Source organism: Mesocricetus auratus, unplaced genomic scaffold, assembly GCF_017639785.1.
Source record: "Mesocricetus auratus isolate SY011 unplaced genomic scaffold, BCM_Maur_2.0 Super-Scaffold_100022, whole genome shotgun sequence".
Classification (NCBI taxonomy): domain Eukaryota; kingdom Metazoa; phylum Chordata; class Mammalia; order Rodentia; family Cricetidae; genus Mesocricetus; species Mesocricetus auratus.
This window is the reverse complement of record NW_024429203.1, coordinates 2,949,802-2,965,402: the sequence shown is the minus strand read 5'-3', so window position 1 is coordinate 2,965,402 and position 15,601 is coordinate 2,949,802. Positions and strand designations below refer to the sequence as shown.

The 15,601-nt window shown below is 38.0% G+C and overlaps 1 protein-coding gene across 6 annotated transcripts in view; it reads right to left on the bottom strand.

The window, feature by feature from the left end:
• Bbs9 (Bardet-Biedl syndrome 9) overlaps positions 1-15,601 on the bottom strand; it is a 384,009-nt gene that overhangs the window by 173,255 nt on the left and 195,153 nt on the right. For all 6 annotated transcript variants that reach the window (XM_040729936.1, XM_040729934.1, XM_040729933.1 and 3 more), the window contains 3 exons: positions 14,378-14,473; positions 7,405-7,577; positions 2,423-2,575 (listed from right to left, as the gene is read on the bottom strand). In XM_040729936.1, coding sequence (XP_040585870.1) covers positions 2,423-2,575; positions 7,405-7,577; positions 14,378-14,473 — 422 coding nt within the window. The remainder of the gene's footprint in view (positions 1-2,422; positions 2,576-7,404; positions 7,578-14,377; positions 14,474-15,601) is intronic.

Sequence of the window (15,601 nt, the reverse complement as noted above, 5' to 3'; positions counted from 1 at the left end):
TTCTGCACATTACACAGCTGTTGCACTCATGAACTCACAGTAGCTGTGGTTTTCTACACAAGTCCTGCACAAGAGCACACCAGCCAGAACTCCAGCACAGATGGAGGAGGGGCTTCAAGGCACCATTCCTAGCTGAGGGAAAGGAGATTCATCCTTCTTTGGGGATGTGGTTATGAATAGGTCGCCCACGGGCCAGTGAGTCACACCATAGCCATGTATGCATGGGCAGCACTAATACTAATCAGACCTAATAGGTTATTTTTTAAGAGGAGGGCATGAAGGAGAGAGGGGGGGTGTTGATGGGGCCTAAGGGGAGTTGGACTGAGAGACAGGTAGGAGATATGATCACATCTCATGATATCATATATGATATTAACAAAGGCTACTTTTTAAATGGTGAGATTTTCTTTTCATCAACTGTGGTTCATCTATACTGCAGGTCTCTATGCTACAGAACACCCTGCAACCACTGAAAAGGAACAGACCTCCTCACCCACGTGGGAATGTGTGTGGATGTGTGTAGTATGATGTTTTCGTGTGTTCTTTCACCCTCACAAGTCGTCTCATTACAAATGTAATCTATAAGACATTTTTGGAAAGATACCAAGCAGATAAGAGTGGTTCATTTCTGAGAATATGATAGAAAACAAGATGAGGGATTTGACATTAGACATGGCTGCACTCTTCTTTGGTAAAGTATACTCATGTAAATCATATGACTAACATTAAGTTAAAGGAGTTAGACTTTTATGCTCAAGAAATTAAGTTTACAATCAACACTTTAGTGTAATTTAACAAGAACACATATAATAAAATTGAATGAGATGAACATCAAAATTTAGGCAAATCCCTGACAGTTCTTTTTTTCCCTTCAAAACATGTTCATTCTTAATTTATAAAGAATGAAAGTTTAAAATGTACACTTAAGTAAAAAATGTATGGGCTTAATCATCTAGTACCTATTATTATAAGCGTAAAATCCCAACCTTGAAGGCAGTCAGAAAAAGGATTAAAAATTCAGCATCCAAACCTACAAAGAGGTGATATTAGTCTTGCTAATATCACACCAGGGAAGTGTCAAATGAAGCACCTCACCTGCCCACTCTGCAGCCTGTGTGGAGCACACGCCCACCTCCCGGTATTACCATCCATATGAAAGGATGCACAAGGGGAAACAGACAAGCGCTCATGGAAGTGTGAGAACAGAGGAGGGGGGAGGGGAAGGGAGTTAAAAGCAACAAGAGACAAGTATGCTAAAGAGAGAGATAAAGAGCTATAGAAGAGACAAGGCTGAGTGCTTAACCTAAAATCAAACAACCGGTTAGGAGCAATACACAATCTGTGCTTGTAGAACAATTTATAAGACATTTCTACACACATCACAAAATGAAGTTGTTGTAATGTTTAGGTACACAGAACTAAACACAGGGTAAAATTAGATAGACCTGAATAGCACATTCACACAGAGGAAAGCAAGTAAATATCAGAAAGAGCAGGGTTTTAATCAATGTCTATATCTCAATTTACAGAGCTCTGAGGAGGTAGAAAAAGCCACCCAGATAATGCTCAACTGAGACCTTGCCTTCCAAGACCAACATTCTTCCATAATCCTACTGGATGTCACTATACACTGTCTCTTAAACGACTGATAATTTTGAAGTAACCATGAAATTCTCACAAAGCTGCTGCATCACCAGAAAAGAGATAAGCTATTTTTCTTCATGTAAGAAAACTAACCCTGGAAAGATATCTGACCTGTACTTTCAAAATCAACAGAATGGGGTCAGGGGAGGGGTTAAGGAAGGTATAGTAATGAAAGATAACAGAATAATGGGGCGTTAGAGGGCGTGGAAATGAAAGGTGGGAATGGAGTTGGGGTGGTACTCAGTATCCCCATTGTGGTAACACACACAGAGAGAACATAGGATACAATAAGATGGGACTTAACAGCACATTCACACAGAGCAACACAAGAAAATCTAAACAAGAGCAGTTTTAATCAATGTAATGTCCATGACCTGCAGGTACCATTATGCTAGAGTTTTCTCAAATGTCACCACTGGGGGAGACTAGGACAGTGACACATGAATATGTCTATATTACTTGTCACAAGGACACAGGAATACATAGTTATTAGAGCTTTTAAAAACCTCAAGTTTTAAAATTCAGAACATAAATACCACCAAACTATTTGTAGAAAAAAACAGTGGTGCCATGTAGAAGACCCGTTATAGTCACACAAATACTTTGAGTATATGGTGGGTGCTTGAAAAAAGAGAAAATTAAAGGTGATAATTATGGGTTACACCAAAAATCATACAACAATCCAAATTATACTACACAACATATCTTACCATTCTGGTGCCTGATTCTCAGGTGAGAAACATATCTACTAGACAATTACCACCGATCTGACACTGACCTGCTTGTACGTTCCATCTAGCAGGGTGTCCAGGTGTTGGAGTGGGGCAGGTGTCTTATCTCTGAATCTTGTTAGAAGACGACGCTGGATGGCCCGAAATTGCACAGCTCTTTCAGATAAAAGTTCTTCTAATTTTTCACCATTTATCCGCAGCTATAAGGAATAATTTCTTACATTGGGGTTAAATAGATACAATAAAGGAAACACTGTCTCATTAAAAAACAAAAGCCAAAGAGAAAAAAAGGATGCTTAAATTAAACATACATACAATGCAATTAAAGTTTGAGAAGAGCTGAACAGATTTAGACAGTTTACAGAGAAATGGGAACTAGGACTACATGGTATTCAGTACCTGACTACAGAGACAGCAAGAGAATAGATAAGTAGAAACTCAGAGAACGTGTCACAGTATCACTGGGGATGGGTTATCTTTAACATGCTTCATAACAACAAGAAAATTAGTCTCCCCAAGCTATGAGCCCACTAATCGGTTACCCAAAACAAAATGGTCAGCACTGAAACCATACACACACACACACCAAAAGCAGACTCAGCAGTTTGCATATATGTGTGTGTGTATGTATGTATGTATGTATGTATGCACATATGTTTATCAAATAAAAAGAAGAGCAGGGAGACATGGGATAAATAATATAATTAAATATTTAATTAAAAATGTATTTGACCATTGCCAGGATAGAGAAGTTGGGAATAAGTAGAGAGGAGAATGGCAGGGTACAGGTGACCTGCTCAGGGAAATAGGAAAAATGGGACTCCTTGGGGAAGGGAAGAGAAGTAAATACAGAAAATGGGAAGGATGGTAAAAAGGACTAGCAGGATACAAGTGATTTGATAGGGGAAAAGGGAAGGAAACTCTTTAGGAAGGTGGAGAGGTAATCACAGAAGAAAGGAGGTGGATATAATAATAAAAAGGATGTCTAGAAAAGCCATAGAAATCATGCTATTAGATATTTATAAAACAAACTATAATACATATAACTTCATGCATAAATGTACATATTTTAATAATACTTTCTCATCTAGGCTGATGGTGCTCCCACCAAGAGCCAAAGACCACCTAATAAAAATTCTAGTACCAAACATGAGAAGTTGTTTGCCAGGACTGTCTAAGAGATTCTCAAAGCATACAGCCTTTTGATGCTACCCTTGGTTACCTACCATAGGTGGAAGGAAGTTCCTATTGCTAAGACATCATTCACTTCAGAAACAGAGCCCAGAAACCGCTGAGCTAGAACTGAAAGTCTCCTCCTTGAGGACTAGCTTTCATGGTACCAGAAGGTACCATATGCACTTCCAGAAGAAACCAACTGTGATACCTATGAACCACATGGACAGCCAGCATGGCACAATAGCCCTAAGGGTGCAGTGGTGGCATGCATACCTTGGTGGTAACCAACAGCTCGCTAGTTGAACTCAGTGCTAATGAAGTCTGGTAACAGGAATAGAACCTACAACTGCTGATTTCCTAAACAGCACAATCCCTATCAACAATCTATTAATATTTGTCCTTATACCCACAGGTAAGTGGCCCCTCCTCAAGGAACCTTCTCTTTGCATAGATGGAAACCTTTGCAGAAGCCACAACCAATCAATATGCAGAGTTGAGCATCCAGTACTGTTAGATACATTTACAAAACACTCCCACACCTAAGGCTCAGAGAGCATTGCAGAAGAGGGGGTAGAAAAACTGTAAGAGCCAGAGGATTGGGAGTTTTCTAAAAGATTGTGTCTCCTAGCAATAACAGTAGCTACATCCAGAAAGTCTCACCAACATTGACTGCCCAAACATGAGCTGAACAAGGACAACACTAATGGACAAGCCAAAGTGGATGGGGAAAGTTTAAGAGACCTCAACCCTACACAAAGAACTACAGGCAACTGAGGAAAGCTGAGAACAAGAGAGGGAGTCTTCCCAAACAAAGTGTACCAATTGGTTATCCAATGCCAAACAGTCAACAATGAAAGTATGAATACAAGCAACATTATATGGACTCAATATTTACCCAGCTCAAAAATGCAGATAATGTAATTAACAAAATCATAAAAGAAAATTTTCCCAACCTAAAGAAGGACATGCCTATAAAGGCATAAGAAGATGATAGAACACCAAATAGATTGGCTCAGAAAAGAAAATCCCCTCACCACATAATAACCAAAACACTAAACATACAGAACAAAGAAGGAATACTAAAAGCAACCAAGGGGGAAAGGTCAAGTAACATATAAAGACAAATCTATTAGAATCACACTCATCCTCTCAGTGGAGACTCTAAAATCCAGAAGGACCTGGATTGATGACTTGCAGACTCTAAGAGGCCACAGATGCCAACCCAGACTACTATACTCAGAAAAAATGTCAATCACCATAGATGGTGAAAATAAAATATTTCATGACAAAGTCAAATTTAAACAATATCTATTCACAAATCCAGCCCTATAGAAGGTACTAGAAGGAAAACTCCAACCCAAGGAGGTTAACTACACCCATGAAAACACAGGAAATAAAAATCTCATACCAACAAAACCAAAAGAAGGGAAGAGGAGGAGGAGGAGGAAGAAGAAGAAGAAGCACACACATACCAACAACAACAAAACGACAAGTTTTAGCAGTCATTGCTCATTGATATCACTCAATATCAATTGATTTAACTCCCCAATAAAAAATACAGGCTAACAAAATGGATATAAAAAACAGGCTTTAGCCGGGCGGTGGTGGCGCACGCCTTTAATCCCAGCACTCAGGAGGCAGAGGCAGGCGGATCTCTATGAGTTCGAGGCCGGGCTGGACTGACAGCCTCCAAAACAATACAGAGAAACCCTGTCTTGTAAAACCAAAAAAAAAAAAAAAGGCTTTATTCTTCTGCTGCATATAAGTAATGTGCCTCAACATCAAAAACAGACATTGTCTCAGAATAAAGTGTTGAAAAAAGATTTTCCAATCAAATGGACCTAAGAAGCAAGCTGGTGTGGTTATCCAAATGTCTAACAAAATAAACTTCCAGCCAAAATTAATCAAAAGAGAGGGAGAAGGGCATTTTATGTTCATCAAAGGAAAAATCCTTCAAGAAGAAGTCTCAATTCTGAACATCTATGCCCTAAATACAAGGGCACTCACATTTGTAACAGAAACATTGCTAAAGCTTAAATCACACATCAAACCCCACACAATAATAGTAGGAGACTTTAATACCCAATTCTCACCAATGGATAGGTCATTCAGACAGAAACTAAACAGAGAACTAACAGATATTATTATTTAAATGGACATAAAATATTAACAGAACATTTTACCCAAACACCAAAGAATATACTTTCTTCTCAGTACCTCATGGAACCTTCTTTAAAATTGATTATATACTCAGCCAAAAAGCAAGTCTCAATAGATACAAAAAAATTGAAATAACCCCCATTATCTTATCAGACCACCATGGATTAAAACTGGATTCCAACAACACAAGAAACAACAGAAAGCCTACAAACTCATGGAAACTAAACAGCTATCTACTGAGTTACCACTGGTCAAGGAAGAAATAAAGAAAGAAGTTAAATACTTCCTAGAATTCAATGAAAATAAATGCTCAACACACCCAGACTTAGGGGACACAGAGAAAGTGGTGTTAAGAGGCACCACTAAGTGCCTTCATGAAGAATTTGGAGAGACCTCATACTATCAACTTAACAGCACCTGAAGGTTATAGAACAAAAAAAAGCAAATACAACAAAGAAGAGGAGATGGCATGAAATAATCAAACTGAGGACCGAAATCAATCAAGTAGAAATAAATATAACAATATAAAGAGTCAATGAAACAAAGAGTCGGTTCTTTGAGAAAAATCAACAAGACAGAACAACCCTTGTCCAAGCTAACTAAAAAGACCGAGAGAGAATATACAAATCAACAAAATCAGAATTGAAAAGGGGAACAAAACAGACTTCAAGAAAATATTAGGTTATCATACTTTAAAAGCCTGTACTCCACAAAATTGGAAAATCTAAAAGAAATGGACAAATTTATTGATAGATGCCACTTACCAAGGTTAAATTAAGATGAGATAAATAAGTTATATAGACCAATAACCCCTGAGAAAATAAAAGCAGTCATTAAAATTCTCTCAACCAAAAAATAAACCAAGGGCCAGACACTGTTAATGCAGAATTCTAAAAGACTTCCAAAGAAGAGCTAATACCAACACTCCTAAAATTATTTCACAAAATAGAAACATAAAGAACATTGCCAAATTCATTTCTATGAGGTCATAGTCACCCTGATACCCAAACCACACAAAGTTTCAACAAAAAAAGAGAATTACAGAAAATTTCACTCATGAAGACTGATACAAAAATACTCAATACAATGGACTCAACATATTATATTTAGGAATATACATATATGCACGCACACACACACACATATGCACAAAAACAGTTATTTACAAAGAGGCTGCGAATTTGAAGGAGAGTGGGGAGGAGTATATGAGCATTTAGAAGGAGAAAAGAACTAAAAGGGAAGGAAGAGAGGTAATCTAATTATAATCTCAAAAATAAAAAATGAATATATAGGCAGCACAGAAGTAATAAAATGAATTTTAGTAACTCAAAAAAAATTTTTTTGGTTTTACGAAACAGGGTTTCTCTGTATTGTTTTTGAGGCTGTCGGTCCAGCCTGGCCTCGAACTCACAGAGATCCGCCTGCCTCTGCCTCCCGAGTGCTGGGATTAAAGGCGTGCACCACCACCGCCCGGCATAACTCAAATTTTTAAATGAATAAAAGAGCTGGAAATGGAGCTCAGCTGTCAGAACTTTCCTAGCAGACTGCAACTAATCAGTAACTGGACAAAGTCTACCATCCACAGAATAACTCAGAGACCGCAATCTACCAGCATGTACCCAGAGTTCTCACTTCTGTAGTACCTCTCTTTTATTTATTTTTAAAGTGTAGGTTATTTGATTTAACAGCATACCTCAAAATGATGATCAATCAACTCAAAATATTCTTGAAGGGGCATACATCCAGAAAAAGAACATGCAAAATCTTTGATTCCCTGTTTTTCAAAATAATCCTGAAGGCGGAGGATAAGTTCATTTGTTATGAGCCATAGATCTTCAAATTGTTCACTCTGAATGCGGTATCGTTCTAAGAGAAAAAATAACAAAGGAAAAGTGCTCATTAATGCAAGGTTATTAGCTGAAACTAGAGGAGCTATCAAGTAACCTTGACATGAACACTGACTCAAGGAAAAATACGTCTTTTTTGTAATGTAGATATGATTTCTGTTGGCTTCCTAAAATACATGTCTACTGCTTTGTTGCTGTACTCTGCATCAACCATATAATGACTTCAGATGTCCTTCCGGGAAGATGGCCAGAGACAGGTTGAGTGCAGTCCTCTCACTGTGCGCCTAAAAGTAAATAGAACTGAACAACCCAACTGTGGTGCAACACTTGACTCGAAAGTTGAACAGCCAATGAAAAGGTGCAGTATGGTGGTACTAGTCTACGAGATAAAATGTATTCTATACAAACCACTGCAATTATGCTCAAAGTTTTCTGTTTATCTAGTAGATTCTCAATTTTAAAGGGGATTTAAGCTTAACACTTCCCAAAAAAGAAAATTTGCTTCCCTCCATTTCCTGAATCTTGAGCACCAAAATATCCTGTGTATTCTCTAATGATGATGGCTGTGATGACAATGCCAACAATGACAGTGATGATGAAAGCAGCAGTTACAATGGCATCTGTAAGATCAGCTGTGGGTGGGCAGCAGCTAAGTGCCGAATACTGTGGGAGTACCAGTTTCTTGTTATAAAAAAGAAAGCAAAGCCAAAAGAATTCCAGTGACTCAACCAAGGATCAGGAAATATGTTAAATATGACAGCTTGAATTCATTCTACATACATTCTTCCCTATCTATTTTAATTGGCCTATTCTTCGGGGGCATAGCTGTATCTCATCTACCCCACTATAAACTTTGTTTTCTCGACCCCCAACAAAAGCCTGATACACTAGGCTCTGTCACAACTAAGCTGTCAGTTAAACTTCAACAGTCTCACAAAGCAATGATGTTATTCTCATTTTTACAAAAAAAAAAAAAGCTCAATATCAGAAGAGTTTAATTAGTTAACAAGGCCATTCAGCCAGTTGTGTATGGAGAAGAACTGAAATTCTACCTACTAATTCAGAAAGACTAACCATTGATCTTAACCACATGACAATGTTATGTCTATGCCAACATACACAGGCTTACCAGGCACCTAACCACAAAGTTTTAACTTCCAAGATGATTATACAAAGTCCCCTGAAAAATAATCAGAAGTTACAAATTCCATTGAATTCACCATCAAATATATAAAATATTCTAAAGAAAGATATATTAGAAGCCTTGACAGAGTGAGGACTACTTCAGCCTTCCTGGTTACAATATGTAAAGACTGGGGTAAAATGACACACAGACATGTGATATGTTTCTTAGGATTCTCCATTGTAATAAATGTGTCCCTACATGCTGACACATGGTTTAGGACTTTACTTTTATTAGCAAACTGAGAAAGCAAGGTTCTCTTAGTGTCCCTCGTCATCACCTTTTTCTGCTATATATTCCTTACTTTCCTATTGTTGAGATAAATAGCATGACCAAAAGAAAGTTAAGGAAGAAAGGCTTTATTTAGCTTACAGTGTCAATGGGATAGAGTTCATTAGTGGTGAAAAATGTCTGTCATGGCAGCAGACACAGGAAGGAAGGGAGGGGGAAGGAGAGATGGAGAGAAGGGGGGGAGGAGCAAGGCTATAAACCCTCGAAGACTGCCCATAATGACATACTTCCTCCAGTAAGGCTCCACCTCCTACAGTTGCCATAATCTCCCAAGGCAGCAGCACCAATTGGAGATCAAGTATTTGAACAAATACAAAAGCCTATGGGGGACATTTCTCATTTAAACCACCACAATACAGAATAAACAATATTGTATATGCCTGCCACAGTCCATGCAAAATCACTGCTCTACACTACTGTGATCAAAGTGTTCTCTCTGCAGGTGACAGAGGTTGTCATGGACATCATATCAACTGCTTTTAAGGCTAACTCTTCTGCAAACAACATAGCCACCCAGCCAATACCTCCTTCAGCTTTTATGATGCTACTACCTACCACATATTGTTTCTCATATCTTCAGAAAGACTGACCACAAATATCTCTAGCTCCCATCCTACCTGCTTTTGTACCTTAAATAGAAATATCCTGATCCTTCAACTGCAGCAACTCCTGGGCTTTGTGCATCTTTACTGTCAAGAACCCAGAACTTTCTTGCAACTCTCCATGGCAATAAGAAGATCATGAGAGAAGAGTTTCCTCTCAGGATGAAGGAGGCTGAACCAGATCCTTCATAGCTGTCAACTTCTGAGATTTCTATCCCAATGTGCATGTCCTTTCAAGTGTAAGTATCTCTTCATAAAATTTCTGAAGTATACTTGACAGAGTGGAGATGTAGGTCAGTTGGTAAAGTATTTATCTGGCATATACAAGGTCATGGTTCAATCCCCGGAAGTGTATAAGATAGAAGTGGTAGCTCACAGCTGTAATCCCAGCACTCAGGGGAAGGAAGAAGGAAGATCAGGAACTCAAGATCATCATCAACTATACAGTGAGTTCAAGGCCAGCCTGGGATACAAACTCTGCCTCAAAAAAATGGTAATTGATACAGTTAACATTCAATTAGCATTGATTATTCTCATATTACTGTCACTATTGTATTGTGGAGATAATGACCAGTGCTAAGAGCAGAAAAAAATCAGCCAAGTACCAGACTGAGAGAAGGTGGAGAAGATAGGATCAGTTTTAAGCTGGGGTCCAACCATACACTGAGATATTTGTAACTGAGGCTCAAAACCAAGGCCTCATGCACTCTAGAAAGTGCCCTGTCACTAAACTATAAACCCATTTATCTATTTATTTTCATTTTTGAGATGGAGTCTTACTAAATTTCCTACCTGACCTTGAACAAACAGTGTAGGCCAAACTAGCCCTAAACTCCTGATCCTCCTGCCCCAGCCCTCCAAGTACCTAGGATTATAGGCCTGAGCCACTATGGCCAAGCTCACACACAGATATCCACAAGGCTTGGTAAAAAGTTCCAATGTTTAGCCTGGCATGGAGAACTAGAACTCATGCAGGATATTCAAAGATAGCCTGGGCTACATAGTGAGTTCCAGATAAGCTTGGACTACATTATGAGATCCTATCTCAAACCAAAACAAGATGTTTGAATAAATGGAGAGGGTTTTAAGATAAAGAGAAGTAGGGTTATGGCTTATATCTTTTTTTTTTCTTTTTGGTTTTTACAAGACAGGGTTTCTTTGTATTGTTTTCGAGGCTGTCGGTCCAGCCCAGCCTCGAACTCACAGAGATCCGCCTGCCTCTGCCTCCCGAGTGCTGGGATTAAAAGCTTGAGCCACCACCGCCCGGCTATGGTTTGTATCTTTTGTTTGTCTGCTCCATTACAAAAGCGTCCAAGTAGAAACTGAATTGGAAAGGGGCAAAAATGCTCTTAAGAGTTAGGACATTATAACCAAAATGGGAGAGAGCTGTGCTGTAGGGAACACTTAAGTGCATCATGAGAAGGAAATCCCTGCATTCTCAAATCTTAGTCTCTGAGCCGCCACCACTGTAAACAAATAAATCAGGCAAACTTGAGACTATCCATGAACGCAGAGGGGAAGATGGGGCAGCTCATAATGTCCTTATAGGAAGTGGATGCACAGACAGATTGCACAGATATGAGATGGAAGGTGAATGTGCAAAGATGCTGCTGTGTAAAGGAAGGTGAAGCGCAGGAGAAACTCGTTGCACCTAATAGGAACTCCATTGTGATCAAGTACACTCCATTATTGCCGCCAAACAATGAAGATAGGAAAGCCAAATACTTAAACATGTTCACATGTAACTTTAGAGTTACTTCTTAGTGTTATTTTTCTCTTACATGTATCAGCATACTCAGGAGAAAAAATAAACTATTCTGTAACAAAAACATAGAATTGGGATGCAGAAAGAAAAATAATATTCTTAAATTGGCTTTTTTTTTTCAAATTAGCAAAACTCAACAAAAAAACCATGAGTCAGACACCCACAAGGCACAGTTTTGGCTGTTAACCATTTCCTTAGTGTTCATACATAAGTACTTAGTGTTACACGTAGAGACTTTCCATGTTATACATTTTATGGAAAAGATAAATGCAACTTTCTATTTATAATCTACAATAAAAGAGCTAGAGTTTTTTAAATGTGCCCTTAAAATGCTAATAATCAAGAGTTGCCAAAGTGAACATTCAATTTGTTTATCTCCTTTTCTTTTATGCCCTATTACAGCACTCAGTGGAAATAACCACTTCAGCTTCCAAATAAAATAAGTCCAACACTCAGACCCCAGTCAATCACCACCCCACCCAACCAAAGAGTAGAGAAAATAGTGTATTCAATTAAGCAGACCACAGAATACCATATCAGACCCCATTCAAGTCAGATCATCTGAACTTCATCAATACAAAAACAGTTTACAATAAATCATCAGCAATACATGCATATAATTCTATCATTGGAAAACTTTTTAAGAGGATAACGCAGATGAATGCCTTTAGACATAAACTTTGAAGAAATGCTATAAACAATTTCTGTAGATACAAGTTTAAAATTATATTTACATAACTACTTAAATATTAGAAACTATAGAGGTACATCTACACTTACTTTACAAAGTGCTTTTTGAAAGCTAGATTTGCATTATAAACAAATTGTCCCCATAGTGAAGAAATTGCTAAATATTAACTGATGCGTTGCCATCCCTTTACACTGCTCACTGGGTAGAAGATAGACAACAAATGATTTCAGATTTGACTAATATTATCATTGTCTCTAAAATGTTTGGCCTCATTAAAGGAATATCACAGAGCCCCTAAAGTATGATGGTCCAGCCACTCTAGAAAATTCACTATGTCTAAAACCCTCACACCTGCCAACAATTGAAGATATCTTTCCTACTTCCTACATTGACCTTTACTTAATTCTCATGTTTATTTCTCAAGATCTTTACATCTCCTATTCCTATCGTCAGCATATCAGTGTTTGATTACTGATTCTCCTTAACCATTGGTTTCTCCTATTGTAATCCACGGGTTCTGCAAGGGATGTGCTAGCCTTGTACCTAACAAGACCCTGAGTGATAGGTATCAAAGACCTACTCTGCCAAGATGGAATGAAATAAGACTTGCACAACATACTTTAATTAAAAGTTTAAATATCACATGTGCACAGCGAAAAGGAAGACATTTTCAAGGCTCAACTCATCTTTGCATATATGGCTATGACTCTTCTACTACGTGTGAAAGAATGCTATTAAAGTGGGTAAGAACAGGACTTTTCAACTTGATTTTATTCCATTTGTTCCCTCTGGCATGTTAAAATCAAGCAGAACATGGAAAAGCCCAGTGTGTATTAGTTACCTTTTCCATTTCCTTTCTATACAAATGAATGTGGGTCTATTTAGCATTTGTTGTTCATTACCAGCTTAGCAGGACACAGAAGGACAAGCTTAGAAACATCTCCCTTGCATCTTGGAAAGAATGTTTTCACTGTGCAGTACCAACTACCACTGATTTGTTGGTAAGTTGGTTGGTTGTGGTTGCTTGGTTGGTCGGTTGATTTTGGTTTGCCTGTTTTGATACAAGGTCTTGCTAAGTGGCCCTGTGTGGCCTTAAATTCATGAAACTTCTGGTGACACCTCTTGAGTGACTGAGATTATAGCCATGAGTCACCATATCTGGAAAAAGAAATTTTGTGGAAAAAGCACATCATCCTGATTTATTTCTTGTCAATAGTTTGTTTTTCCTTTTATAATCCATGATATTGGTCCATAGTGCTCTGAAATTTCACACAGATGCATCTAGAGGAAGGTCTTTTTCTCCACTGAAGGCTAAGGGTCAATCAGGCTTTCTAGTATCCACACATTTGGTACTTCATCTTTTGTGTCTACTGACCATCTCTCTAAATTAGCCACCCATTCCCGGAAGACTACACACTGCCTTATAAACCTCTCCATAGAGGAAAATGTAGTCTAGGGCTGGGGGTATGGTTGGCAGTTAAAGTGCTCATAGTGCAAGCAAGAGAAACTGAGTCCAAATCCCCAGAACCCAAGAAAATGCCATGTAGGTGTGGCAGCCCAGAGCAGAGACAGGATCCTAGAACAAGCTGACCAGCAAGATTGACCTTGCAGGGGAGCTCCAGGTTAGATTGAGAGACCCTGCCTCCAAGAATAAGGTGCAGGAGCAAATTAAGATTAGCACCATCAGTCTGAGTTTCCACATCCACATGAGTATGCCCATGCAAACACTCATATACACATACATGCACACCACACATGTACATGGAAAAAGGGAAAAGAGCGGCATGCAGTCTGTGTAAACCTTTGCCATGAGCATTGAGTCTGCTCTCAGACTGCCACCTCTGTTTGTCTCACCCACTTGCTACTTCTATTACAACCTGAAAGAATGGGGGAGACTGAGTCAGAAAAGTAAACACATTCAAACTCAGGACAAATTACATAAAGGAGATTCTGTCTCAAGAAACATGAATAAAGATGAATACACACATACACATGCAAAAGAGAAAACTAATTCTAGTTTTTAAAAGCTCTTGAAACCCAGATCACTGTATACATATCTTAAAACCACTTTAAATTTTCAAGGTTCCTTTCAAACCTTCTTCATCCCCAAAACCAAGGCTACATGCCCATAACACAGTCTAGTCTTTACAACTTTCGTATCTTACACTCACGGCTCTTGTCTGTCTATATCTAGCAAACACCATATGCACCCTTTGAAAAGTTCTTGGTGTGATACAGGGCCCTAAGCTGAAGATTTCAGCAATGGTAACAGCACAGTTCTACTTACGAGAAGTTCTAGAAGCAAGAAGAGTAACTCGAGAGCCACCTAAGAGACGGAAACCCATTACGTTCATCTGGTCATCGTCTGGCTGATTGGCAAAATCTACAAAGAAAAGGGAAAAATAATCATCTGCTTAATCATATTTAAAATGCATATATGTACTACATTAGCTGATCTTCATAGTAGCTTCCAATTTCTCAAATTTTTGCCTCATAATAACACTCTAGAATGGTTTCATTTTCCTTTTTTCCATAGGTGAGTGCAGGTGTGAGTCTGAACATAGATAAACTAGGAAACACCACTCCAGAAAGCAACTGTAGGAAGATGTCTGAGACAACTTAAGGAGGCTATCACAGACATTGTGGAACATGTCCATTATCCCATGCACAGAGCAGAGGGAACTCTGGTGTGAGGCCAGCCTAGGCTACAGAGAGACTCTATCCCCAAAAAGATAAAGGCAGGAGAGACACTGGGATTAATGGTAGACACAGATAAAAAACACAGGAGTGTCAAAATAGATAATTGTGGTAAATATTTTTTAAATATTTTAATAAGTTTTTATTTATATTGATACCAAAACTAAGACAAGAAAAAAACAAATTGTCCCTGTTGGAGGATTCTAGAGAATCAATTGCATTCACTTTTTACTAAATATAGATACTTCACTTATTATAAAGGTATTGGATTCCAATAACCCCATAATAAATTGAAAATATCATTAAGTTGAAACATACTTAATACATCTACCCTTCAAACACCATAAGTTAGTTTCACCTGCAACTGACTATGCTCAAAATGTTTATATTCACTTAGTCGAGAAAAATCATGTAACAAATTCTGGTCCTTGAAGAAGTCAACTTTATTTCAAAATGTTTTAAAGTATTATAAACCATTAACCTAACATCTCCACTTTCAAACCTCCATTCAAGAAATGAACATAAATTTGAAATAACTTTTTAAAAGAATATTATCACAAGAATACAAAGTAAGTATCTAAAAATAGAATAAGTTAGATGATTTCATGGTGTCCAATTATAATAAAACACCTTGTAACAAAGTCACTAGTGAAAATATTTATGGTATAAAGATATTTCTAAACAATATTAGAGAAAATCTTTATGGGAAGGGTATGTGCTTATAATTACTATATCAATATTAGGAGAAAGTAAAGAAATCGATATATGCACTACTGCATAGTAAAATATTAGCTGGTTCTTTGTGTTAAGTTAT